Source organism: Barbus barbus (genome assembly GCF_936440315.1).
Source record: "Barbus barbus genome assembly, chromosome: 30".
In the NCBI taxonomy this organism is placed as follows: domain Eukaryota; kingdom Metazoa; phylum Chordata; class Actinopteri; order Cypriniformes; family Cyprinidae; genus Barbus; species Barbus barbus.
Genome location: NC_136758.1, coordinates 14668550 through 14696056, shown reverse-complemented (window position 1 = coordinate 14696056; position 27507 = coordinate 14668550). Strand labels below are relative to the sequence as shown.

The following is a 27507-nucleotide window of genomic DNA, read 5'->3' as shown; positions in this document are numbered from 1 at the left end:
GCTAAAACATAAGGATGCAACATGATTAAATTTGAGTGTCAGATCCTGGGCAAGTACTTTGAATAAAGTATGTAATAAATTCCACAGTCCAACGTAAATACCACAACAGTTGAGTGACGGCAGTGAGTTCTGACCTTAGGTATGCCTCTCTTGCATTAAACTTACAAAGCAATTTGACTATATTGGGGAAATCTGCATTTAAATTACAGTCACTACAATAAAGAAGCTCTGTGATGTGATCTATAAGAGGCATTTTCCTGTTTTTGAGCCAAATGGAGTGTTGAGCCAAAGGAATTTAAAATTGAACTACTAAAGCAGGGACTTTAGTTCAAATAAAGCTCCTTAAAATTATATGGTCTGAATTTTCTTTTCTATTTTAAAATATTTCCTACTGAAACCATAGGCTGGAATATATCAAAGGGCGTGTTTGATATCAGATATAGCTGATAGCATTTCAGGAATGCCAAATTTTTATATAATGGTATAATGCTCATTAGAAATAAATGTTTATATATATCAAATGTTATCTGTATATGTTATTTAATGTTGAAAAGTATCAATGAAGAATAGTTAATTGTCATTTAAATGTAGTTGTATTGCTCTGTATGTATCATTATGCTTATATTCACATGGATAAAGAATATTTTTTTATTCATCAGTGTTGTTATTGTTAACTAAAACTATAAAAAAAAGTATTTAAAACAATTTACAAAAATAACAAATGTTGCCTTGGCAAATAAGTTAAATAAAATAAACTTAGGTTTAAGTAATAAAATTACTATTATTGAAGTACTAAAAAAATATATTTTAAATAATAAAAGAAAGAGAAATAAAATAAAAATAATTTATAAAAATAAAATAATACTTAAAAATACTAAAATTTAAATGGAAACTAAAATGCTTTAATAAAAACAAAAGCTAATTCAAAATATATAAAACAACGCAGCTATTAATACATATTTAAAATGTATATTGATTCAGACCTTTACTGCAGCCCAGGTAGTTATTTGGATCCATGTGACTGGCTCCCTCCACACAGATGTCACATTTATCTCCAGTCACATATGGCTTGCACAGACACTGCCCTGTCTGGGGGTGGCACGTGCCATCGAATCCCCCGACAGGATCACATCCACACGGCTCACACCTAGACACATGGAGATCACAAGAGACACAAAAAACATTTTCAGAAGATAAAAAACAGTATCACTTCTTGTGACATTGGCCATGTCTGTAGAGGACATGAAATCAGGTAATTAACCAAGAGTAACAAGTCCAGTTCTATGTACAAAAAACTGTGAGTCTCTCTCCGACTAGCTAAGAGAAGAAGAGTTGCAAAAAGTGAATGTGTGCGTGTGTTACTGTGAGGGAAGGGGGGGGGCACTTTGACTAAATGGAGGCATTCACAGATGCACCTGTCAGTGACACTTCTGGGGGGGGTGTAGGGGATGGAGGAGGAAAGGCCCTGAGGGGCCAGCAGCGGGTGATGTGGGGGCCAAGCGCCTGACACCCTCGAAAGCAGCTGATAAAAGCCACAGACTCTTAATGAGCTGAAAATTTGTTCTGTCAACTACGGGGGCGTTTTGGGCTAAGCCACCCGTTTCCCAATGTGGTTCGACCTTGACTCCTCGGAAGGAGACAGTGAACTTTTTTCTCTTCGTCATGCAAAAACGAAGCCAATTGAGGTATCAAATTCTGTGATCAGTACCAATATTGCTAAGTTCCACATGCTTACATTCTCCATATTTGAAATACACCAATAGCTTGCAGCTATCAAAGTAAATGACTCCAGATTGACGTTTGTCTGGAACAGGTGTTGCAAATAGAGCTGGAAAGTTTGCAGTCAAGGAATTAAGCAAGTTTGACTAGCCACAGGAAAAAAACAGTGAGCAGATATGACCTACACTTCTGTAAAATAAAACTTGCTTTTCCCCGCCAAGGTTAAATGATTAGCCAAGCACCACTTTCCATGTAGCCTATGCCTGTCATTTGCTGTGATGGCTAATCTTCCCTAACCATATTGTGGGTTTTTAACTACCTCTATTAGGTGGTCCACAGTGAACGACCCAATATAAGAAAACAAAATAAGATGCATCATCTTATTGATTCCGGGACGGACAAATGAGTTTATAATATTTAGATAAAGAAATCTTTATTGTATAGGATCTCCTGATGCAGTTCAAGCTTCCCCTCTAATCAGTTTAAATAGTTCATTTTTCATCCTTACCGGGCGAACGAGTGCAGCTGGATGGATTGCGTATGCAGTGATCTGTCACGACTCGTATGGATTAACAATTTGTGATGTCCGGTAGCCCTGTTGTTGATGCATCGAAAACACGCGCTCATGCTATTTGCATCTCACCAGCCAACAATTAATGTTCTCCCTGCCTACTGTGCATCCCAACATCATATTTTTTATTTTGAGGGGAAAACGCTTAAAAGGTAAACGATGGTTGATATGGGAAGCGCTGACGATGTCCCCCACTGTTCCTTTTATTCACCCAGCTTGGCTGGAGTAGTTAAATATCTCCTGCAAGCCGTCAGGAAGGTCATTCAATGAGACTTCAACCAAACCAAGACTTAAATATACAAATCATTAAAAGAAATCTGCCGTGTGTAGGAAACGAAAAAAAAAAGAAGAAAAATAATTTTCCAATCCACTGGCTCTCGAGAATGCCAAGATTTCCATCCCCAACTTAGGCCATATGTTCAAGCTGGGGAGCTGCTTTGGAGTATATCATTAAGACAGCTAACATATGATGTATTTACAACCTAATTGATGTATCCAACAAATCAGCTATGCAGAGAGTTTTAAAATGCAGCCTCGTATAGAGGCGGGAGACTTTAATGGCTAATTTGACCTTTGCTGGCTCTGTCTGAACCCGTGGCCCAGTAAGCAGCTAACTGGCTCAAATCGCTATGAAAAGTGATGCGCATGATTTTCTAGATGGGCTTTATTCACTAGTGTTCAGTCTAGGTGACGGGAGGGAGGTCTGGAGTCATTTTTGACGGTGATTTACACTGTTCATTTTTACTTGAAGATATATCTTGCTGCATGGTAATAAATGAAAACGTCTTTCTCGAACATGACCGAGATAAAGGTGTTAGACCATGGCACTGACCTGCCAACACTTGGATTAAAGCCAAAGAAGAGATCCTGGCACTGGTCGCATCTGCGACCGGTCAGTGATGGGTGAGCACACACACACTGCCCTGAGTGGGCAGCACACACCTGCCCCACTGCTCCAACCGAGTGACATTCACACACTTCACACTCGCTGAGCCCCTCCTCAGACAGGAAGAAACCTGCAATGACACATGATGCGAAAAAAACACAACAGACTCATTACGCATATTTTATTGTGAGCTCTCTCATTTACTTCCTCTTTTGCTATCACCATGGAAAATAAATAAGTAAATAAATAAATAAAGTCAAATTAAATTGAAAAATAACTCCCTTAAGAAAATAAGTACTTCAAAGAATTATTACGGAAATAACATACTTTAAAAGAATATACTTAAATGTGAACTGAATGTAATGTTGTTTGTGAACACTTCATTTAATGTTATTTACAACTAAAAGAACATGTATTTTAGTTTAAATATATGCAATTAATTGAACTTAAAAGTTTTTGACTAGCCTAAATATGACTTAAGTACATCTTAATATGTAACTTCAAAATTACTTTTATTGTCTTGAAATACACCCTTTTGGGTGTCATGTATTTGTAATTTCACATTTTTAATGATGAATTTGTAATTTTATAGATTTAAAATTTATTAACTATAATTGTAAAATTGTAGTTATTCAAAACAATTAAGATTACTTTTTTTTCTTTTTTTATCAATTACTTTTAGATATATGTGACCCTGGACCACAAAACCAGTCGTAAGGGTCATTTTGTTTTTAAATTGAGGTTTATACATAATCTGGAATCGGAATAAATAAGCTTTCCATTGATGTGTGGTGTGTTAGGATAGGACAATATTTGGCTGAGATACAACTATTTGAAAATCTGGAATCTGAGGGTGCAAAAAATCAAATCAAATATGGAGAAAATTGCATTTAAAGTTGTCCAAATGAAGTTCTTAGCAATGCATATTACTATTAAAAAATTAAGGTTTGATATATTTACGGTAGGAAAAATATCTTCATGGAACATGATCCTTACTTAACATCCAAATGATTTTTGGCATAACAGAAAAATCTATAATTTTGACCCATCCAGAGTATTGTTGGCTACTGCTACAAATATACCTGTGCTACTTAAGACTGGTTTTGTAGTTCAGGGTCACATATAGATATAAATGAAAGCCAGTGGGGTCCAATGTTGTTTTGAACCCCATTGACTTTCATTGCATGGACAAATTCTTTTCAGCAGTTCCATAGTTCTACAGAAGAAAGTCATACCGTTTTGGAACGATATGAGGGTGAGTAAATAATGACAGAAATTTCATGTTTGGGTGAACTGTCCCTTTAAAGGAATAAGTACAGTACATTATTATCGTCTTGTTGTGAGAAAAACACCTATTCAGATGTTCTGCCTATAATCTCCTTTTGGCTTTCACAGAAAAAAATCAAGTAGGTATTTATTTTTGGGTGAAATGTTCCTTTAAGATTGTCCTGGTCCATTTTCTGTCTATATCTTCTAAAGAATAAAGTACGAATTGAATCTCAAGGGCTCAGTCAGGCTCCTGCATGCATCAATCAGACAGGGGGCGCTGAGTTTGAGATGTTTCAATCACAGGCTGCTTCCCCTCCGGTGAAATACGACAGAGTGGCTCCGTGAGGGGAGCCGGGGGAGGGCCTGCAGAAACACAGTCATCCGTCCCCCCACCCTCCTCCAAATGGATCTCCCCCCGCTCCCTGTGCTTTCAATTTACTCCTGCCAGCCCCACTCTCCGTACACATGCTTTATGTGCCGGCATGGGCGTCCGAGGCTCTGGTGAGCAGCAGGTACGCCTGCATTATTTCATCATGTGTGGAGGGGCACAAGCTAGGGGAGGGCTGGCCGTACATCCTTGTCTGGTTATCGTGCGAGCTTAGCGCCCTCATAACATATGCATAGGCTCATTGGTGGATGTTGGGAAGCATGGTTTCCCTGCTGGAAAAATAGCCAAATACAAGTTTAAAAAATGTTTTGGGCATTTTCATGCCGGTTTGACTGGTTACCCATCATGGCTAACTTTGAAAAAGAAGTGTGCTTAGTTGTACTGAATATGCACTTGTAGTGTACTTTAGATCTTAAAAGTATATTTACCAAAAATGTACTATTACTATAATGAAATAAAAGTTCACTTAAGTGTACTAAAGACAGCACATTTTCATACTTTCACACACTTAAAAAATGCACTTTGTAATATATAAAATTAAAAGTTTTACTGTAAAGTACTTTTTAAAACATTGTTTTATTAATCTTTTGTTTTGCTTTAAAGAAGTAAACTTAATTTGATGTTGACTAACATAAAACATGTAAAATATTTGATTACAGTTTTATAGTGTTAGTACAATATTACTTTTGAACTGGAACTTAATTACAAATGTATATGTCAATTTCTGTTGACATATTCCATGTTGAAATAGGAAGTGTGGTTTTTGGTTATAATGCCTGAAATAAGGTATTGGGTTAACAGAAGCTTAAGATATTTTCACATTTTATTCTACAACATAAAATACACCAGTAATACCCATAGGGGCTACAGAGGTTGTTGGGGATTTAACTCATACTTTCCAACTTGCAGATTTGAAATAAAGTTTAAAAGAGTTGTTTGATGCTTAGTGGTAGTGTTATTGAAGTCATGCGATCATGGTGTAATTAATTTATAGCCTAACTTTAGCTTTCTACTTCTAGTAATTGTATTTAGACATCAAAATTAATAAAAGTTGTGTAAATTTGTAAAGATCGTCTTGTCAATTGGCGATGTCAATTTATGTTAAAAAAAGTACAGTCCAATACATTTTTTTTTAAGAGTGATTGCAGTTTGACATGGAAGGCATAATGTTGGTGGTTCACCTTTTAATAAATAACTATGTCTGAGTCTTGTATACCCTAAAGAACACCTAATAAACAACTTGATCATACCTAGATTTGAAATTAATAATAATTAAAAAAAAAAAAACATTCTTCTTATACTAGGATTTATTTAATGTAGATTATATCAATGGCATGCATTCATTCATTCAATTACACTACCATATACAGTAGAAGACCTCAAGCTATACACAGACTAATATGCACAATTTCCAATTTAAATCATGTGGTCTTTAAGCTAGTCTAAACTAGTCTAAGTAATTTTATCAGCAGGGTTTAAGGGTTGTGCTCAACTTTTTTTAATGGACAATACTGTATTAGAATAGGATCAACTATCCAAATTACTATAGGGACTATATGTCTTCACAGTGCTCTAAAGGAGGAGTAGCTTTTTGGAATTGGAAGACTGTGCTTGGCGTGTAAAAGTGCAAGTTGGTTTTACAGTAAACACTGAGAGTTAATCTTCATTATGAAGACAAAGGGACCAACTGGTACAGCTGGTCTAGCCACACTAACCCTTGAGCCCCTGGCAGTGCACTTCTAGCACTTACTATGCTGCAAAGAATAAGGGAAGTGCAAACATTTCCACCCCCTGAAGAGCACTTGAGTCATGAGGCCAGCACTGGCCCAACAGCCAATGAGGGGGTTGATTGAGGGTACATGAGGTATGGCCTGTAGCTATGCTAGCTAAACGCCATCGGCCAAAGTGACTGCCAAACACACTCAATTCCCAGGTACAATCTAGGGAAAAAGGAATAACAAAACAATGCAGCAGCTTGCAGAGCTAAGAACAAAATGCGAGGGAGTCATTAGCTAAGAAAAAGAAGAGAGCGCTTTGTAATTCAAAAGATGTTTACGCAGATACTTCAAATGCGATGCGCAATGGCTTGGAATCACGGTAAACAACAAAAGTGGTGACTTCACTGGCATTGCCAACACAGTATAATGAGCTTAGAAAATACACCATTTACCTTGTAAATACACACAATCAGACTGAAAGCACCAACCTGGTTTACAGGCTCCGCAGTCTCGGCCGTAGCGCGTGGGCAGGCAGACGCATTGACCGCTAACAGGGTCGCACACGGTTGTAGGCACGGTGCCCATGTGTTCACAGTGACATGGTTGACATCCATGCGTGGCATTGGCCGAACTCAAGTTGTAGGTGTGAGAGGAGCATCGATTACACCGCAGTCCCTCTACGTTGTTTTTACACATGCATTGGCCCAGGGTCTTGTCACAAATATCGGAGCTGTTCACCGTGCCCCTGAGCTCACACTGGCAAGGCCGACAGCCTAAAGAGTTTCTACCATCCAGACTGTGGTATCCATCCCGGCACACGTCACACCGCCGGCCCTCTGTGTGAGGTTTGCACTTACATTGTCCGGTTACTGCATCACAGGAGGTACCAGAAACGGATCCGTTTGGACTGCAGTCGCAGGGCAGGCAGACTCCACTGCCGTTCAGACTGTAGAAGTGAGGGATGCAGGTGTCACAGAGGAGGCCTTGTACGCCATCTTTGCACTCGCACTGGCCAGTGAAAGGATTACAGAACTGGTGTAGAGAACCCCGTGGGTCGCAGCCACAGGGAATGCAGCCATCGGGTTCTGTGCGATTGAGGAATTTGAAGCCGTAGTTACAACGGTCACAGGTTAGACCTAAGTATAAAAAGAGGAGACCACTATCAGTGCTATTCTCAACCAGGACCCCAGGAGGTACATAAAGGGATAGTTCACCAAAAAACAAAAATTTTGTCATCATTTACTCACTCTCATATCGTTCCAAACCTGTACGAATTGATTTCTTATGCTGAACAAAAAAGAAGATATTTTGAAGAATGCTGGTAATCAAACAGTTGTTGGTCCCCATTGACTTCCACAGTATTTCTTTCTCTACTATGAAAGTAAATAGGGACCAACAATTGTTTGGCTCTTCAAAATATCTTCTTGTGTGTTCAACGTAAGGAAGAAACTTCTACAGGCTTAGAATGACATGAAGGTGAGTAAATTATGACAATTTTTTCGGTGAACTATTCCTTTAAGCAGGTTTCAGGAGCTACCTAGAAAGATTTAAATGATACTTCGTTAAATTTATAGAACAAAAATAGTAACTTTAAATCTTTACATTTTAAGAAGATAAGAGCTGTGCCAATAGCCAATGATTTTGCATTGTCTTGGTTATTACTACCAGTGTTCTATTTCATTTATTCCTTCAACTATTTTTTGCAAAAATTATTTGTGTAAAGTGAAATAATACTTACTCAATTTCACTATAAAAATTAAAAAGCCCACATTTACTTTTTTCCAGTCTGAGGTGGAAACAAACCTCCATTTCCTAAAGAAAACGTAATGTGAAAATGTGCAAGTAAATTTTTGTGAACCCTAGTAACAAGAAAATATGGGCATATGTGTTTTCTTTTTGCAGATTGCAGCATTTCATTTATCTTTGTTCAACTAAAGTTATTCAAATTTGCCTTACCATCCACAAACCACCAACCTCAACATCTGAAATTATTTGGTCTTGGCCTTTACATCATAACCTACATTTCACTGTAGTACATAGTAAACAAATAAATAAATCAGTGAAATATTACACAAGGAATAAAAAACGAAATTGGTAATGTCATCATTAAGTGAGCCCCTTTCCCAATGATGAATGACTCACCTCGGGCATAACACTTAATTTCTCTAAAAGGAAAATAAATAAATTAAGAGACCCAAGAAAGGCAATGGAAAGGAAAAAAGTAAAAATAACTATGAGGCTAAAAAAGAATTACATCTCATTTGGAGACCCTAAAAAGTGGTCTACGTGGAATCAAATCATATCAAGTTTTTTAAAATGTGTGCGATGCTTATTTGAATACGCCATACATATTTCTGACAGGTAATCTATTCCTAATGTTGCAGAGCAGAGCCTACAGGGCAAACCGTTTACAGCCTTAAGTACTGAGAACTCCACTCTCCTCCACTGCGGTGTATTCCGCTACATGACTCCACTTTAATGAATTTAGATATTAATATATTGCTCCCTACCCACAGTTAAACCTCATTACAACATTATGTTAAATGCACAATGTGACACAGATGAATACCCCAATAATATCACGCCAAAGGTGCCGCAATTTGTCATTGTGTGCATGGCTTGTGGATGTTGGAGAATTTGTGTAACTCTCAAAACGCTACGGTAACTGCACGCCATCCAACTGTGAATATATTAAGAAATTAATTGCTTATTTTTACCTGCACTTTGTTGTTAGATTTAGTAAGTAAATCTTTAAGCTTAAGATATTATTTTTGTTAAATTGAAGCTTATTTGGTTTTAACCAGTATGAGTTTATATATGTGCATTTGACTGCCCACTGGTGCACCCATGGAGTGGGACGTGTACCAGCGTAGCCCACATTTTATCAGTAATGCTTTTCTGCATAATATTCTCATACATCAACATTTCAAAGCACATTGTGTACGCAGAGTACTTTGGACGCTTGATAAATTTTGTCCTTATGAAGCTGCGGCTGGCCTCAAACGCGCTGGAGGTAATAAATTGCCTTAATCAAATCTAATTTCTGAAAAATACCTGTGGGAACTACAAACAAAGAAGCAGGTCTTGTAAGAAGCGTGAAAAATAAGGAAGACAGGGGCAGTTTATTATAATCAACTTGGCATTGAATTACAAAATTAAAATGAGGTGGCCCTTGATATCCTGGCTTTGCAATACACATGATCTTCTAAGTAACATTATTTTGCATTTCATAAGAAAACATTTCAAAAGGTACAAAGAAGAAGAAAAAATGGAACAGATTTATCGCAAAGGACCTGGAATGCCTGGAAAAGCAGGAAGAAAAATCCTTTTGGCTGCTGCTCACAATAAATTTGTGAAGAAAGAAACCCCCACAGAAAACCAGGGCTTTGCCAAAAAAAAAAAAGAGCCTGATGGTAAACAAGTTAATCATGCCATTTACATATGCAGCAGAGCAGAGTGATCACTGTATGCTTCATATGTTTTCATTTCAGAAATTAAAAAGTGCAAACAAGTAGAAAATGAATCATTTCTTATTAAAAAAAACTGCATATCAAGCACTGTCAAAATAATTTTGTAATATATTTAATTTAAAACTTACTGAAAGACAACATGGAATATTTTTAGCAAGTTTGTCCTACCTCAGGACCATTTAAAGTATTTAGATTAAGAAACAGTAGTAATAAACTTTAAGGAATAGTTCATCCCCAAATTAAAATTCTGTTATCATTTACTTACCCTCATGCTGTTCCAAACCTGCATGAGTTTCTTTCTTATGTTGGACACAAAAGAAGATATTTTGAAGAATGCTGGTAATCAAACAGCTGATGGTACCCACTGACCTCAACAGTATTTTTTTTCCTACTATGGAAGTCAATGCGGACCAAAAACTGTTTGGTTCTTCAAAATTCTTCTAAATATCTTCTTTTGTGTTCAACATAAGAACAACTCATACAGGTTTGGAACGACATGAGGGTGAGTAAATGATGACAAAATTTTCATTTTAGGTGGAACTATTCCTTTAAAAGAAGTTAAAAGCAAGGTTCTTTTTCATTATTATAAATTTTAAGATATAAAATTTTAAAATCAAAATGAACATCACGGCTGTTACGTCAAATATTATTTATTATTTTATTTACATAGAGACAGTACTAAATTTATGATTCCAGCCATCTGTTTATGTTTTTATTTTTTGCCCTGTACAGCTTATCAATTTTGTGGGAATTAACAGAGAGAAGCAGAGAGAAAGGTTGAGAGACAGAATAAAGAAGTTGGAGAGAGAGGAAGAGAAGGATGGGAGAAGAGAGCGAAAGAGCGATGGAGGGCGCAATGCTGCTTGATACGTACCGATTATGTTTGCCTTGCACTGGCATTGACCTGAGTCCTGGTGACAGGTAATATCTGGCTGCACGGTCCCGGCGGTATTGCAGTTACAGGCGCGGCAGCCGTCAGCCAGCGCCGACTGCAGCTTGTAGAATCCGTGTTGGCACTGATTGCACTGTCTGCCAGACACATGTCGCTTGCACTTACACTGCCCCCCGATCTGCGGAGGAAGGAGAGCGTCACGTGACCAGGCTCCAATTAGTCAAGTTGAGCAGGCCAGTGTGAGCGTGTGTGAGTCATGGATGGGCAGCTCTGCTCTGTCTCTACCCCCCACCCCGATGATCCCCACTGGGCTGCCGGGATGCTTTTTATCTCCATTACAGAGAACAGAGTGGTTTGGGATGGGGGGAAGAGGTAACAACACCTGAGCTCAAAAGCTGCCATTGTGCAGAGGGTCATGTGGCTTAACAAAATGGGTCACTTCTTTGGGATGGATTGAAAGTACCAGCTGTTGTTTTAATGAAAAGAGGGAATATTTGATACTACTGACATGAATAGCTAACATGATCCTTGTGGTAAAGTTATTTATGTCAGAACTTTGGGAAAAGAGGCTATGGCTCAAATGACTTGAAGCTTAAAGGGAGAGTCCACCCAAAAATTAATATTTTTTCATCGTTTACTTACCCTCAAGTTGTTCCAAACCTGTACAAACCTGTAAAAATATCTTCTTTGATATTCAACAGATAAAAATAATAATAATATAGGTTTAGAACAACTTGAGGGAGAGTAAATGAAGACAGACTTTTCATTTTTAGGTGAACTATCCCTTTAAGTGCTGATACAAAAGTAAAAAAAAAACAGCGCTTTTGAAAAGTTATAAAAGTTAAAATCCTGCAGTGTGACGAAATATACTACTAATAAATTATTTTAACCCGCATTTTGGTATAATAATATGATATAATATAATATAATAGCTGAAGTAGTAGTAGTACATAAAAAAGAGCAAATATTCTATTCAGTCTAACTAAATGTTATTACTATTATTATTAAAAACTTTTCCTCAATTTAGAGACTACTGGAATATTAGAGGGTTTTTTAAAAATCTATTACACAGAGTTAATATAATATTTACTCAAATAAACTATTTCAGCATTACTTGTTGGAAAATTAAAAATATATATGCATCATAAAAATACTCAAATAAAATAAAACTAGACTTAAGCTACAGAAATTCCTACCATGAGCTGAGATTACTCCATCCCTACGCAGCACCAAACAGAAATGGCCCAACTAACATTGTAAAGTCATTACCATATGTGAGGAAATAATCATTCTGATCATTTAAATAAGGTAACAATCTAACAGGGGGCTGACCCAGCCATTGATTCTGAATTTGTCATGTAGTATATCTATCGACATGGATCTGTTCTTCCAAAATGGCTTTCATGATGCTAAGATAAAGGAAAAGGTGGGGGAGAATTCTCCCAAGAGAGGCTCTCATGAAGACACTTTTACATTCTTCCTACTGATCAAACCACTGATAAATGCTGTTGTGAATACTAACAGCATACTAAAGTCCTCAGCCAATACATCAATGCAACCCTCTCGAGAGGGACTGGCCAATATCGTTATCAAAGCCTCAGATGTCTTCCTTTGCATATGCAGAGCTACTGTTGCACCTCGAGATTCGGAAATGTGCCTAAAGTCTCAAATATCAGATATAGACCAGAGGCAAAAAAATCTGCATAGTGTTAAAAATGAGCTTTAAGTAATCTTAACTGTTGTAGAAATTATTGTTAAGTGAATCAAAATATTTAATATACAAAAATGCAAAGAGCAGGAGATAAACGTGGTGAATTATGGGGATTCATTGTCTGCTTTGCTTTCTATGGGTCTTTATTTATGGGAAATGCATACATTTTTGTGGATGAATGTATTTGTGTGCATGTCTACACTTACCGGCTCACATTCTGAACTGCCATTGATGGTCCCAGCGCTATGGCACTCACATGGTTTGCACACGTCCTTGGCCCACAGGAGTGCACCCACCTCCCTGTAGAACAGACTCCGACACCGTTCACAGTTCCTGCCTTTAAAACCCAAAGAAAGTCAGTCTGCTTGTAGAAGGAAATGGGTGGGGGGAGGGGGGAAATTGATGTCAACCTATTAAAATTCAATCATATCATAGGACTATGATTTCAAATTAAAAAAACTGCAGTCTTGGGAGAGGTCCGACGAGAGATGTGTAATTTTCTAAGGTGTCCACTTTAATGTCCTCTTTCATCCCTACCTGCCACTGTGCCTGATGCCCAGCATATGAAACAATGAACCTGTTAGCATGACCTGATTTACTTCATTAAATGTCCATCTGTTTTCGCTCTGATGCATTATTTCGATTTTTTCTGCTCTGCTTTTTGATGCTTTCATTATATCACTACTATTTCTCCAGCTGTTGTAATGAAAAATATCTGGGTTTCTGTTAGGTATGGCATATTGGAACAATACAAAATTATTTTATAAAATATATGACAGAAATAGGTCTTAGAGGTTGACTAATATGGGTTTTTCAATAACTTACTGGCATATCTAGAGAGCAGGATGACTGATAGACAATATATTTTAGATAATATATATCTTTTTTTTATTTTTACACAATATTTACTCAAATTCATTTCTTTTTTTTTAAATATTGAATAATTTGACATATTTGAGATTTTGCATTTTTATTATTTTATTAAATACATTTTTTAATTCATCATCATTTCATTTTTCATTCACAAATTATAAGCATAACAAGAGCAAGAGAAAGGTCAAATTGAAAATTGAACAAAAATTTTAGAAAGTCTTTGTATTTAGTTTGTCCCTTTTTTAAATTATAGCAATTTTGACAGACAGACAGATAGAAAGAAAGATAGATATAATATATATAATTTAATAATTTAATAATAAATTAATTTAAAGCAGACAATTTTAAAAAATCTGAGTTTTTAATACATTTCCAAATTTAATTTTACTTTTCACAAATAGGAACATTACAATCCAGTCACTCTCTGAAAAAACATTAAATGCTGTTACCTGTGGTATTATGTGTACAGTTATCACACACCCCTCCGCCTCCTCTGAAGTGTTCTCCAGGGTGAGGATCCAGGCTGGCATTGTAGTGACAGGAAGAGGCGTGGCCATAGCACTGGCATGGGCGGCAGTTGTACGCCTGTACCTGATCTCCAGCTCTGAAGGGTTTGTCATTGAAGAGAGGAGAGCAGCGCTCGCACTGTTCGAGAGAGTGAAAGATCAGAGCACATCTACATACATCATCTACATATACATTTATCAGCAATATCCAGATGCGACCCCAAGGTTCAATGATAAAGTCCCCACAGTCACAAATAACACAATATTTCCATATGTACAAGACAGAGCAAAATCAGCTCATTTATTATAAGTGACTTTCAACAGTTGAACTATTTTAATAGGACACTTTCATCGAACAAGCATCTCAATCGAAAGAAAGAGGCGAAGAGGCAAGAGGAGAAAAATTAATTTTTTGAGCCTTTAACAGGCAAAGTATTTGATAACAGTCATTACAAATTACTGAGAGCATGGGAGGCATCAAAAGAAATGATTAAAAATGTATTATAAAAAGCAAAGGATTCCCCAGCGACTGCTCAGGCTCGCTGTGTCAGGCTGCTGTTTGGGCAGCCGTAGTGGGCCGTGAGCCCGGAGGGAATTGCAAATTCAGCAGGCTGGATGCTGGAAGAGCCAGACACAGACCACCCGCCACTACAGCCCTCTATGCCAATCAGGGGTCTGACAACATGCTACAGGGATTTGAATTTTTACACATTGTAGAAATTAGTTTCAGAAAGAGCAACTGTAAGTGCAACAGTTTTGCAATACTAAAGCATAAATTACCCTTACAAAAAACAAAGCTAAATGTTAAAAAATAAAGAACCAGTTCCAAACATGTGTTCATCCAAAGTTGATCAATATGGTAATAAGTAGACTAATTTAAAAACATAAAACTAAAAGTGCAGGACAGAGACCAGCACACGCAAGTATTGTGTTTTGTATTCGTCTCCAGTGTGTGAGGTGGAGAGGAGCCGGGCTCCAGTGAGGAAAGGGCCTTCATCCCGTGTGAAAGGCCTCTGTGAATGCCATGGCTAATTTCACGCTCCCTCAGGAAAGGTCTGCGCGTGGCTGCACCAGTAGTGAGCCTACAGTTAACCTTTAGCCTGTTTGAAAACACAAGGTTTTAGCAATGCATTGCCAAAATGGCATTCTCCATCATTTATAGTCCCTCTAGAAAAGACCGAAGGGATCGCACTGAGGCTGGTTACACAACTTTAAATCAGTAATTATAGCAGAAGGGACACTAATATTTCATAATGCTGATATGATTATGAATATGTCTGATATTTAGAGCGACTGCTGAGAATATTCCCTCCCGCAATTGGTGATACACCAGTTAACTAAATTAGATGCTATAAAACAAAACCACAAAACAAAACTACAAAAATATTATTAATAAATATATTTGTTTATTATTGTAAATAATATTACTTGTCTCACGGAGCCTCAAATAATCAGAAAACCATTCTAATCCATCTAAAAATCACTCTATCATTTCATGCAAGTGGTTTAGGTAAATCAAATGGTTCACAAAAGGTGGACATTAAAGGGATAGTTCACCCAAAAATGAAAAGTCTGTCATTGATTACTCACCCTCATGTCATTCCAAAGCCGTTAGACCTTCGTTCATCTTCGGAACACAAATGAAGATATTTTTGATGATATCCGAGAGCTTTCTGACCCTCCATAGGCAGCAACATTACTACCATGTTTAAGGTCAGAAAGGTAGTAATGACATCGATAAAACAGTCCATGTGACATCAGTGGTTCATCCGTAATGATATGAAGGTACAAGAATATTTTTGTGCGCAAAGAAAACAAAAATAACGTTATTCAACAATGATTTCTATTCTCTGTCTTCAACACGTGTTCACGAGAGTACCATGACACATGAACTATTTTAATGATGTACTTACTACCTTTCTGTGCTTTGAACAGTGGTAGTTGCGAATTACAAATTTCATCAAAAATACTGTATCTTAATTTGTGTTCTGAAGATGAACGAGCGTCTTATGGGTTTGGAACAACATGAGGGTAAGGAATTAATGACAAAATTTTCATTTTGGGGTAAACTATCCAGGGGTAGACAATAAGGGAAATTTGCCACTGGCCCTCTGGGCCAGTGTCTTTTGAAGTTCACTGGCCCAGGTCAACGCGTTGGGTATTGATCCCAATAATCACGAAAAAGAACAGTTTGCTTGAACAACATGAATAACATTTTTTTTTTTTTTAAGGTAGGTTTAGTGCAAAGTGCAGCAAAACTGTGCAAAAACATGAAACAAGTGCAAATAAACCTATTGCATAGGATTCATTCTCCGTATTCACACAGCAATTCATTATATTATGTTCATACCATAGGTTTCATACACGTTAACTTTTCTCTAACTTACTTGTCTGCATATGTGGGCATTGATCTGCAGAGCTCACAGTAAACCTCTTTTTTTTCTTGATCGTAGCCCAGCTAGGGGTGGGCGATATGGGAAAAATATCATATCACAATTTTTTTTAGAAATATCACGATTCACGATTTTATCACGATTCTTTGTCATGTTGGTTTTACAAGTTGTCTGAGCATTACAGCCAAACTAGAAAGACAAAGCCTTTCAAGGTAACAAAAAAAAAGACATGGCAGATATTTAGGCCAAAGTGGGCGAAGATAAAAATCTTTGTCATCATTCTATCTTTCTTATTAAAAAATAAGAACAAAGATACAAATTACAAATACACATAATATACAAATAAAACAAACAGTGCTTTATTTTCAGGTACAATAGGTGTATTTAGCAGAGCATTCAATGAAATTGAATGAACAAATATAAAAATAAAACACTACATAGACTGATTCCTAAAGCAACTGTATTAAAGTTTTTCAGTCAAGAATGAGTGATTTTTCTCTTTGCGTTTTGTTGTTTTGTTAACGTTAAATTAATAGTTCCCTCAAAAATAAATATTCTGTCATCTGTCAATTCTGTCATAATGTTTTATTTTTATACCATCATTTACTCAAAAGTTGTTTTAAACCTGAATGAGTTTCTTTCTTCTGCTGAACATAAATGCTATTTTGAAGAAGGTGGAAAACCAAACAGTTGCTGGTTCTCAGTGACTTCCATAGGATTTTTCTTTCCTGCTATCAAAGTCAATGTGGACCAGCAACTGTTTGGTTACCCTCATTCTTCAAAATATCTTATTTTGGGTTCAGCACAAGAAATTAATAGAGGTTTGGGACAACATGTGAGTGAGTAAATAATGACAGAAATGAAATTTTAGGGTGAACTATCCCTTTAATGACAGTCGACAGCATGTTTAGTGTCCTGTCCCTTTAAGAGCTGCACGCATCTAATATACAGGCACGCATCTGTTTCTCTCTTAACTATTTACTTTCATTTTAGAGATAACCAACTGAGTCCGTATGTAAACCTTGTGTGTTTTGACAGTATTAGCGCAAAAAATAAGTTAGTTGAGTAATCAGGCGCTGTTAGACAGGCGTTTTAGTGCGCGTGCTTCAGGTGTATGCGCTCAGAAAAAGCGCACGACAGACCAGCGCGCAAATTAAACATTTAACCAGCAAGGCTTGTGTGCAAATAATGTAGTTTTGCGATCGCGAATAAGTGCAGTGTCCTGTCAGAGTAACTCTACTGCTGTATGTCGTGTTGTACAGTATATAGAGACGGAGGAGCCAGAACTGTATTTGGCACAATGTGTGCTGTAGCACGATACTACGATATTTCTTCAAAAGCAGATCGTGGAGACATTTTTATCGTCCACGATCAAAAATCGTCATATCGCACACCCCTAAGCCCAGCCAATTCCAGCGGTCTCGCCACTGGGGCTGAAACTTTCTCTGCCTTTTCTTTTTGTATTCCCTTTCGCTTTCCCTCAATTCCTCTGGTGATTTTCTCTTCCTTGCCTTCTCTTTTTTACCCGGCGTTTGGCCGGGTGATGTGGGTTTCAGAAACATGTAGCCTAGCTTAATAGTAGCTATAGGTAGGTGCTGAGCAGCAGTGTGCAGTTTGCGCGCGTAACCGCGGGAGCGAGCAAGGCGGTGGCGGTGCAGACGGAGCGTGAAAGGCTGTCGGGATCACGTAACGTGTTAGCGGTGGTTACCGAGACGATTTAACAGAAATCAAAACACAGAACCACAGGTAATTAATGTGAAATTAGACTTTTTTTAATCGAGGCATTATTTTTACTGGCCCCACCGGGCTAGTGGTTGGAGCGATCTGGTGGCCCTGACGGTTTTAAAAGTACGTCCGGGCCACCGGGCCAATTATATTGTCGACCCCAGCTATCCCTTTAACCATCCAAGTTATTCGCTAAAATGAATGCTACATATGAAGAGTGAACTTTTTAGAAAAGAATCTGAGCAATGAATATGTTAGTATCGTCACGACTTTTACCTAGCTACACTCCTCTCCGTGCTGGTAATTAGGATCTGACCTCAGTGGTCTAGAAGACACATTCTTACACAAAGACAGAAGATGAAGATTTGTTATTAGACATTGTCTGAATGGCTTCTGAGGGCTGAATGCTGTGGAATGTGGCTGAGGCATCAACAAGGACACATCGAAATGTTCTCTGTGGAACGTGAATGACACGAATGTCCCACGTCACATACATGTGACCTCCAACACTGCCGCTCCCACTCAGTGACAATCAGTTCACTCCATGTGCAACTGCTCTGGCTGGAATATTACGAGGAAGCAAACATTAGTAGGGCCAGCCTAGGTCTATGTCTCAGAGCTAGTAAGCAAACACAGCAGATAGCTCCGGGGCAGGCGACAGTCCCTCATCGAAGCCAGGTGTTTGGGTCTAGGGGCGTTTAGAGCAGTGAGACAACTCATATTTATCATATTTACACACACACTTTTCAGCATCTACGTGTTAGATGTGGCCCTTGTTTGTTTCAGTGAAAACAACAACAGTAGCAGCAGTAGAGAGTGTGTCGTGTCTGGCCCTGAATAATGCATGACATCTGGTGAATAATTTAAATCACCAAACATCAGGTTTAAAAGTTTAATCCTGGGACTTGCTCCCAATGTTCAGAATTATATGCAGCGATCTGGACAGTGCAGATTCTCAATAGGATGAACTGCGAAGAGATTCCAGAGAGGATCGGAAAAGATGGAGAATACTGAAAAGACTATTGGCTTTTATTTTGCCAAAACCAGTTCTTCAAATACAGTTTACAAAAACTACATTTTTCAGTAGAGTGACCGTTACAGTTGTCAAACAATGTGGCTTGTTTTGCCAACAACAGGCTAACGCAATCAAATGTTATATATGTGCTTTTAATGTCATATTGTATTGCGCACACTGCTTTGCTGAAGCTATAAATCAAACACTCTTTCCTAAACGGTCTTTCTTCGCAAATGTAGTGTCAAAAGGTTTGATTCGTTTAAGTAATTCAGTTCATTCTAAATGGTCCCATCTACTGAATCAGTTTGTCCAAAATGTTCCTCTATCATATTTAGGAATGTCTGATTCATTTTAGTGAATCGGTTTGCCTAAAAAGGCTCTTTCTCTAAAAATCTGATTCATTCTAGTGATCCGATTCACTAAATTGAAACGATTCACCTAAATATGGTGAGAAGGTTTGATTCATTGTAGTGAATCAGTTTGGACTCAATTAACTTTTTTCTTATATTTAGCACCAGAAAAATCACTGAATCAGTTGCTCTCTCTCATATATAGCTTTTAACAGTTTATTCGAATGGTTCATGAAAATTTATATGCAGTATATAAATTTTAAAAAGCCCTTTGTGGCACATTTTTTTCTCTCTTAAATTCTGAGTAGCTTGGCAAACTACAGTTTTAAAGTAGCTTCCCAACATTGGCATTCTTGAAAAGTGTGAGTACTGTAGCCTTATGTCATCAGAGCTTTCCCTGAGATATAATTACCTTTGCTGGACTCATCATCAAGACACCCAGGGGCTGATGGGACGGGACGATTAGAGCACTGCTGCCCACAAAACCACTTCCTTCTCTTCTTCCCCTTTCTTTTTTCCACTACTTCTAGCTCTTTCCATCAGGAAACTGGAGATTTGTGTGAATGATCTTTCTGTCTCTTGTTTTCCTCTTCCTCCTCCTCTCTCACTGCTTTTTTTTTCTCTGTCATTCCATTAAAGCCTATTTTTGAGTGTGCTGTTCATTAAAGAGGACTCTTGCACGTCATTAAAGGGAAGTGGTTAATTAAAAGGGGGCCTCCCCTGTGGGACTCACATTAGCTCCATGTGTGTGGCTTTCTGGGAGGCAGGCGCAGCGGTACGGACTCACACTAGTGTCACAGCTGTCTGCATGGCCATGGCACTCACACCTAAGGGGACAAAGACACAATTAGAAGCCACATCCTTCTGGAGAACCTTCATCGTTGTTCTTCTCATACATATAATGGAACTGGTACCCAAAGCCGGAATCTGGATTTACATTAATACAGTAAACAGAAATCGGGTGAGATCGAAGAATTAGCTCAAAGAACAGGATGTGATGATAATGCAGATTATGTTGATACGATTTGAGTTAATTCTTCACTAGGATACATGAAATAATAATAATGTGACATTTCTAAATTAAATGGGATATTTTCATTTTTACAAGTTATATTTAACAAATTAAATGGAAAATGGAAAAATTGTATGTTGTATTGTATATTTTTATAAAGTGGAAACTGATTGGCTGAAAAATAAAAGGGCTTAGTTACAGTAAGTCAGCAGTAAGATTTTTTTTTATTTGAATATATTACAATCTTTTTACTTTTTTGTTGTTGTTGGAATAACATGCAATAACCATTTTAAGCCATATTAAAAAAAACTGGTGTTTTAGGTTGATATAAAATTAGTCTGATGTCAAATCAGTTGCAGGAAGTGTCACCTTTAAATTATTTTAAAATATTATATTATCAATACAATTTGTATAGTTAATTTAAACCTAAATGAATCATTTTCCGTTCCATTTTAAAGCCACTTGGAAATACGTAGCAGGTTTCAACAAATCAACAGGGTCAGCAACATCAACGGCACCTGACAAAATCTTCCTCTTCCCTTTTCGCATTCCCTAGATCTCTCTATCAGTCTTTCATTCCTTCATTCTCTCTGTGCATGGCTAATAGGACGTTCGCATTCAACATTTATAAATGCCAGTGGAAATATCAACGGCGTGTCGTAATGTACAACAGCAGACCTGACAGGTCTCCATCAGACGGAACACGCACCTGCAGGTCACTGCTTTAATTATTAATTCTCAAGGGCCCTTATTCGGCATTATCATTCACCCATCTCTATACGGCTCCCTCTAAAAGCAGCACCCTTCACCTCCGCTACTCAAACAAACAACGTAACAAGCAAACAAGAGAGGAGGAGAGTGGAAAAGAAAGAGGGCTGTCGTTATTGCTGGAGGTTATTACAGTATGAGCGTAAAGCAGACGCTAATGCTCCCAGACACAGCTTGACACCCTGTCAGAATACCTCAAAGGCTGAATTTACGCACATTTTAGTCCCCAAACACACATACATCCTCTTCTCAGCCTCTCGCGGGTTTGAACTGTCAGTCTCCCTAAGGGGGTGAATCCACTACTGTTGTTCTCTGCCTTTGTTTCTCCGGCGAAGCTGTTGCGATGTCTCAGAGAGCGAAAGAAGAGAGCCGTACAGGAAAAAAAAAGAGAGAGAAAAGGTGGGGAGGACGGGGGACACCTCTGAATGTCAGAGGATGATGAGATTTCACAGTATCTAAATCTCGATTTCGTCTGTGCCAGTTTAACTAGCTCTTAATTAAAGCTGCCTTCTCTCGCTCACTCAGACACACTCGCACAGCAAGAGCGAGCCAAGTTATAGCTGCCTGCATAATGACATAATTACCATAGTCGTAAGAACAGTGGCTGTTTAATGTCTGAAGGTATACATGGGTATAACACCATGTCTCGGCTTCTGAAGAGACAAAAGAACATTTTCGACATTCTTGAGAGACATAGAAGAACATTTCAGATTGATTAGCTGAAGCCTCCGAGAGAAAGAACACAAGTTCTGAAGCTTTCCTGCCAGTGATTTCCAAATGTGGCATCCACACTTAATTACAAGACCATTAACGGGAAGACAAAATCGGTGTTAAACATGGCATTGCTCTCTGTGATATATAATAACAGACATGTCATCGATCCTCCAGTTGTGTCAAACTAGCAAACATAATTTGTCTCCCATCTCCACTTGATCTTGAACCTAAAAAGTCTTTTGGTTTCATCAAAGTCGGAATTATTCTGCTTATCTGCCTACTGATTTTCTCATCAAACACAGAAATCCAATCAAATTTAAAAAGTGTGTCAAATTATGTCAAATTGTATTACTGGGAACAGTAATCATGGGGCAAAAAGAGGAGATTGTGTCATGTGACAGCTGATTGGGGTTGACTGCTGTCAGGGTGCTGTTGGTTTCGGACCTGCCACTGATGGTGATCTCGTCCACGGCATAGTAGCGATGACGGAAAGGAACCGTGGGATCTTGGGTGTGGTACTGGCTGTGGAGGAGGATTCTCACATGTGTGGCTCTCACAAACTCCTGCAGGGTGGCACTGTTGTAGAAGTCGTTGTAGCCCGGTCGCAGGTTCGGCTCAGGTGTCAGCATGCTGAAGGTGATATTTCCACGGGAAAAAGGTATGTTGCTGATGCAAAAGATAGACACAAATGTAAAAATCTGCATCAAGTGTAATTTCCAGACCTGAAAAGGTCATGAAAAATTCTATAAAGAATATAATTTTAGGAGGTTATGCAAAGCTCTATATTAGGTGGCCTTAACTACTGTGTACTTGCATTTAAATGATTAATTTGATACAATTCACTTGTATACATACATGTTGTTACATTGTACTTAAAGGGTTACTCTACCCCAAAATATTAACTATTAACTAATAACTATTAATAACTAATAACTATTTTGATGATGCTTTTCATACTTTTCTGGGCCTTGACAGTGTTATTTACTTGGCAGTCAATGGGACAGTCACGTGCTGTTTTCATCCAAAATATCTTAAATTGTGTTCCTAAGACGAACAAAGTTTTTACTGCTTTGGAACGACATGGGGGTAAGTGATTGACAAAATTTTCATTTTGGGGTGGAGTAACCCTTTAAACCTACCCATACCACCAAACCTGTCCCTAACCTTAACCGTATCCCACCTCAATAGCAGCAAAAGTGTCTTGCAATATAATATGAGCACAATAAGTACATTGTACTTATTTTTTGATGTAAGTATATAGCAGTTAAGGCCACCTAATATTCATCACCATTATCCTACAAATTCATTGGTCACAAAAAGTATAAACCCTGAAATACATTTAGTTCTTAATGTCTTAAATTGTGGCATTATTTCATATATTTCTCCTTGGAAGAAAATTAGTCATCAGGCATATTTTGAAAAGACATAACGATGAGTAAATGATGACAGTATCGTAATTTTTGGGTGAACGACCCCTTTAAAGTGTTACAAACATAAAATGTACCCTTTATATTATCCTACTGACAAAAAAAAAGAAAGAGAAAAAGTAATAATATTCCTGCATCTTAAGCTTTGAGCGTATGAGTGATTGAAAGAGACCGAGATTTTCAAGTTTTGACATAGCAGGGTAACACGCTGTCAGGTTGAAAATGAAACGTGTCACTAGCTACTGAAATGAACAAACATCAAAGAAATTGGAAAAGCAAACATCTTTTCTCTGCATCTTAGAACTACTGAGAGGATATTTCACTAATACAGGTTTAAAATATAGTTTAGTGATATGGGGTTTGAAAGGGAGATTTCTCGGAGGGCTGGAATAAATGGGGTGAATGAGAGAGTTCTCGAGGCCTTTCCAGGGATCAGGACAGGTATAGCCCCTACTGCATTATTCACTCTCAAGAAAGATCCACAGAGCGCTTCTGCACGTTTCAGCCCTAATGCTGGTAGACTTATCCAGGACAAACCTGTGTGAAGAACGTATTTTGTCTCCAACTCTTCCCCATCTACCTGTGCTCTCTGTCCCTCTCTTTCGCCACATGCTATGATGTGACATGTCTGAAGAGTCTAAGTGCAGACCCTTATGCCACTAGGTCGAAGCTTTTGTTTGTAAACTAAAATACTCAGACAGGTAAAGTGTTGAAACCTCTGGCCATTATGGCGTTCATCCAAGCAGGACCAAACTTAGCAGGATGAATAGCTAACATTTAAAAACATATTTATCATGACCCAACTTAAAATGTTGAAGTTATGTAGATCATTGGTTCTCAACCTTTATGATTGTAAGCCCCCCTATCATTGTTTTCAAACTTTTTATGAACAGAAACTGATTATTCATATATTAAATGAACTGATTCATTTTGTGTTTCAAGAACATAAAAAAAAACTATATATATATATATATAGTTATTGAGGGGGAAAATAAATAGCTAATTGCTATTTTCTCTTGTAGTTCAAAGTTAGATTATTTGATTTTATCTGGTTTTATTAATAAAAAGGATTTATTTAAACACTAAGTTATCCAGTAGCCCCCTTGGAAGTTTGCTGAAGCCCCCTAGTGGGCCCTGGCCCCTGGTTGAGAACCACTAGTGTAGATATGTATTTACACATTTAAACAATGTGCTTCAATGTGGGTCCTCAAATAACTGTAGGTAGACTCAAAGAAAAATGTATAATTTAAACATGATTGCCTTTCACTAATCCTTTTGTGAGGGATAATTATGATGATTATGTCCCATCAAATAATAATAATAAAAAAAAAGACACATGAACTATAGTTTATTGTCATAAACAGTTACGATAACCCTCTCGGCCCAAACCCATTAAAATAACTGTCCTCATTTTCTCTTTCGTATGCATGTGAAACCAGGTGCTTGTGTGGTCCATAACAGCTAAGTATCTCTGCTGTCTGGACTGCTGCCAAGAGCAGCATTTTCCTCCCCATTCTCCTTCTAGATCCTCCAAAAGCTCACTAAACGACAATTCGCTGCTTTTATCAAAGTAGGAACTTGTCTCAACCCACTTTGATACAGCTTACCTGGCAGGAATCATTAGTTCAAGGACTGTTATCAGAGTCAGAAGCACCTGTGGATGGACTAACAGACATATAGAGTGCTTGTGTGTATGTGTACACTACCTGGGCAACTGTAGACAGTTTACAGAATCAGGACGATCCAAAGGCCCGGTTTCCTCCATCCCAAAGTAGCTGCAGTTCTTGGCCAAGAACTGCCAGTCCTTCCATTCTGAGCTCCCGATTGTCTTCCTTTGAATGCGAACCGCTTCAGGCTGAGCATTGAGGAACTGGAGTATCACGTAGAAAACCTGTAAAGGAAGCATGGAAAATTGACAGAGGGCGAAATATGCATGAAATACTAAACAGCAATGGATTATCTATTATCTGCACAGCAACAGTCAATGCTCCGTGGCCTCCTAAAGCACGCCGGCGCTTTGAAAAACAGCTTGAAGCACTGCTTTACTCTTCCCTCTCTCCATCTGTGGCTTCATTTTGATGAGTTTGTCGAGAAACTGGTTGCAACTTTGACTAAGTGGACACTTCAAAGTCTGTGTGGTGGTGTGTTTTATCTGGTATTGAGAGGAGAGACTGAGGAAGAGCTGCATAAATCCTCTACTTCTTTACAGCTGGACTCTCTGCTCGGCTTGGCTTAGACACATGGATTATTGGGCGACTCACTCAGACAAACACAAAGGACTTTAGGTCGGCTTTAGTGTATTCAAATGGAAAAGACACTACACAGTGTCTGGATTTGTGAAAACAGCCACACAAATAGACAACGTCAGGTTGAAGCTTACTTTAAACCAGTGGCTTTCAACCAGGAGGCCAGGGCCTAAATGGGGCCTCTGCAAACTTTCTGGGGGCCCCCCAATAAATCTTAAAATGTTGTTGTAGTAACATCATCATAATTAAAATGTCATGAGGATATGAATGTCTAAATGAGGTAATATTGTCCTAGACAAGGTGGGGCCTTGAAGTCAAAATAGTTAAAGGAGTCATGAACTGAGAAACCAAAATTCCCTTGATCGTTTGACATATACAGTAAGAGGTCATTGTGCTATAAAAACATCCTATAAGTTTCAGAACTCGAAACTTTCTCGTTAGTCTGAAAAAACCCAAAAAACTTGTATTGAAGCCAGTCTGCCAAAATTTTAGCTTGTGGGATGTACCACTCTATGATGTAATAATACGGCTAAACACAGCCTCCGCAGAAGAAGATCAATGCCTGCCTCTACAGCACTGCATGCTTAGCCCCGCCCACCATTTTCCGCATGTAAACAAGGCAGTATTACGCAGAAATCAAACGATATAGATGGCTCTGAACACAACAAGATGCTGTGCAGTGCCAAGTTGAAAGTGGAAAAATGAGTGGAAAAACTGTATTTGCATTGCCTTCCTTCTGATCCCAACATTAGGAAAGAGTGGATGAACTTTATTTTTAATGAAGTTTCAGACCGCGTCAGTAAGAACTTGGTCCTTTGTTCACTTCATTTTACTGTGGATTTGTTTACAAACAAGGCACAGTGCGACGTGGGATTTTCAGAAAGATTGAAACTAAAAGACGATGCTGTACCTACTACACTGGATCCGACAGCAATGTCGCAACACACAAGTGTGAGTAACTGTTTTTATTACGTGTTCACTATTGCTTTGTCTGTTATTACAGATTGTTTGATGTGTACTGAGTATTTATGGGTTTTTAACCTGAATCACAGCAGCGTCCATCTATGAGGAATGTACGCTGTCAAACATACACAACTGTTAGCCAGTCAAAGTGGTGGCCGTTTACAAAAATAACTTTGTAAGGGGACCTCAGAGAACAGTACAAAATAATAAAAAAGGCAGTTTATGACCCCTTTAAGAATCACTGCATTAAACCATATATTGTCTTGATGCTCCTTAAACTAAACGTTTATGAAGCTAAACTAAAAACCCTTATTGGTGGGTTTGTACCTGGTACTGTCCATTCTCCAGATCTATGGTAATGGTTATTCCTTTGTCCAGCAGCTCTAAAGTGGGAAAGACGGAGGAGATCCAGGTGGTTCCGATGTCATTGTCATTGATGTAATGCAGTGGATGGGCATCCTGGTTCAGACGGAGCACTTTGTTATGGGTGGTATCATTGGCTGCGTTGGGAATGCAGTACCTCTCCACTAGGGGGTGCACTCTGGGGTGACTGGCAGGGCAGCGGCATGTCGCCTGGGTGTGTAGGTGAGGGAATTGTCCAGTGTACACCTCTTCAATCTCTCTGAAATACAAAAATTCATGATTTAAAATTGTTCACATCTGTGTTTTTACACTGGTTTTGCTTCAGGACCCAGAATATATATAGCACATCTTTGTAAAAACTACTTATGCAGCTACATCTGATGTTAATGCCCTGTGACCTTATACTTACCTGTTGGTTAATGTCTTTGGATAAAATCTAAAATCCTGCATCCTCCCAATGAATTGATTTGATCCTGGGGAGAAAAAGAAAGGAAAGTCAATGGGCGCTATTGAAGACGGTCTGCAGGA

General features: G+C 38.2%; 1 protein-coding gene across 1 annotated transcript in view; it reads right to left on the bottom strand.

Annotated features, from left to right (window-relative positions):
• The window catches only part of ush2a (Usher syndrome 2A (autosomal recessive, mild)), a gene marked incomplete at both ends in the record, with an annotated part of 210615 nt that overhangs the window by 168185 nt on the left and 14923 nt on the right, over positions 1 to 27507 (bottom strand). The window contains 11 exons of the mRNA XM_079385784.1: positions 984 to 1147; positions 3123 to 3306; positions 7040 to 7687; positions 10896 to 11091; positions 12831 to 12961; positions 13947 to 14142; positions 20220 to 20313; positions 22425 to 22646; positions 25114 to 25298; positions 26944 to 27238; positions 27389 to 27452. Of these exons, the coding sequence (XP_079241910.1) occupies positions 984 to 1147; positions 3123 to 3306; positions 7040 to 7687; positions 10896 to 11091; positions 12831 to 12961; positions 13947 to 14142; positions 20220 to 20313; positions 22425 to 22646; positions 25114 to 25298; positions 26944 to 27238; positions 27389 to 27452 (2379 nt within the window). The remainder of the gene's footprint in view (positions 1 to 983; positions 1148 to 3122; positions 3307 to 7039; positions 7688 to 10895; positions 11092 to 12830; positions 12962 to 13946; positions 14143 to 20219; positions 20314 to 22424; positions 22647 to 25113; positions 25299 to 26943; positions 27239 to 27388; positions 27453 to 27507) is intronic.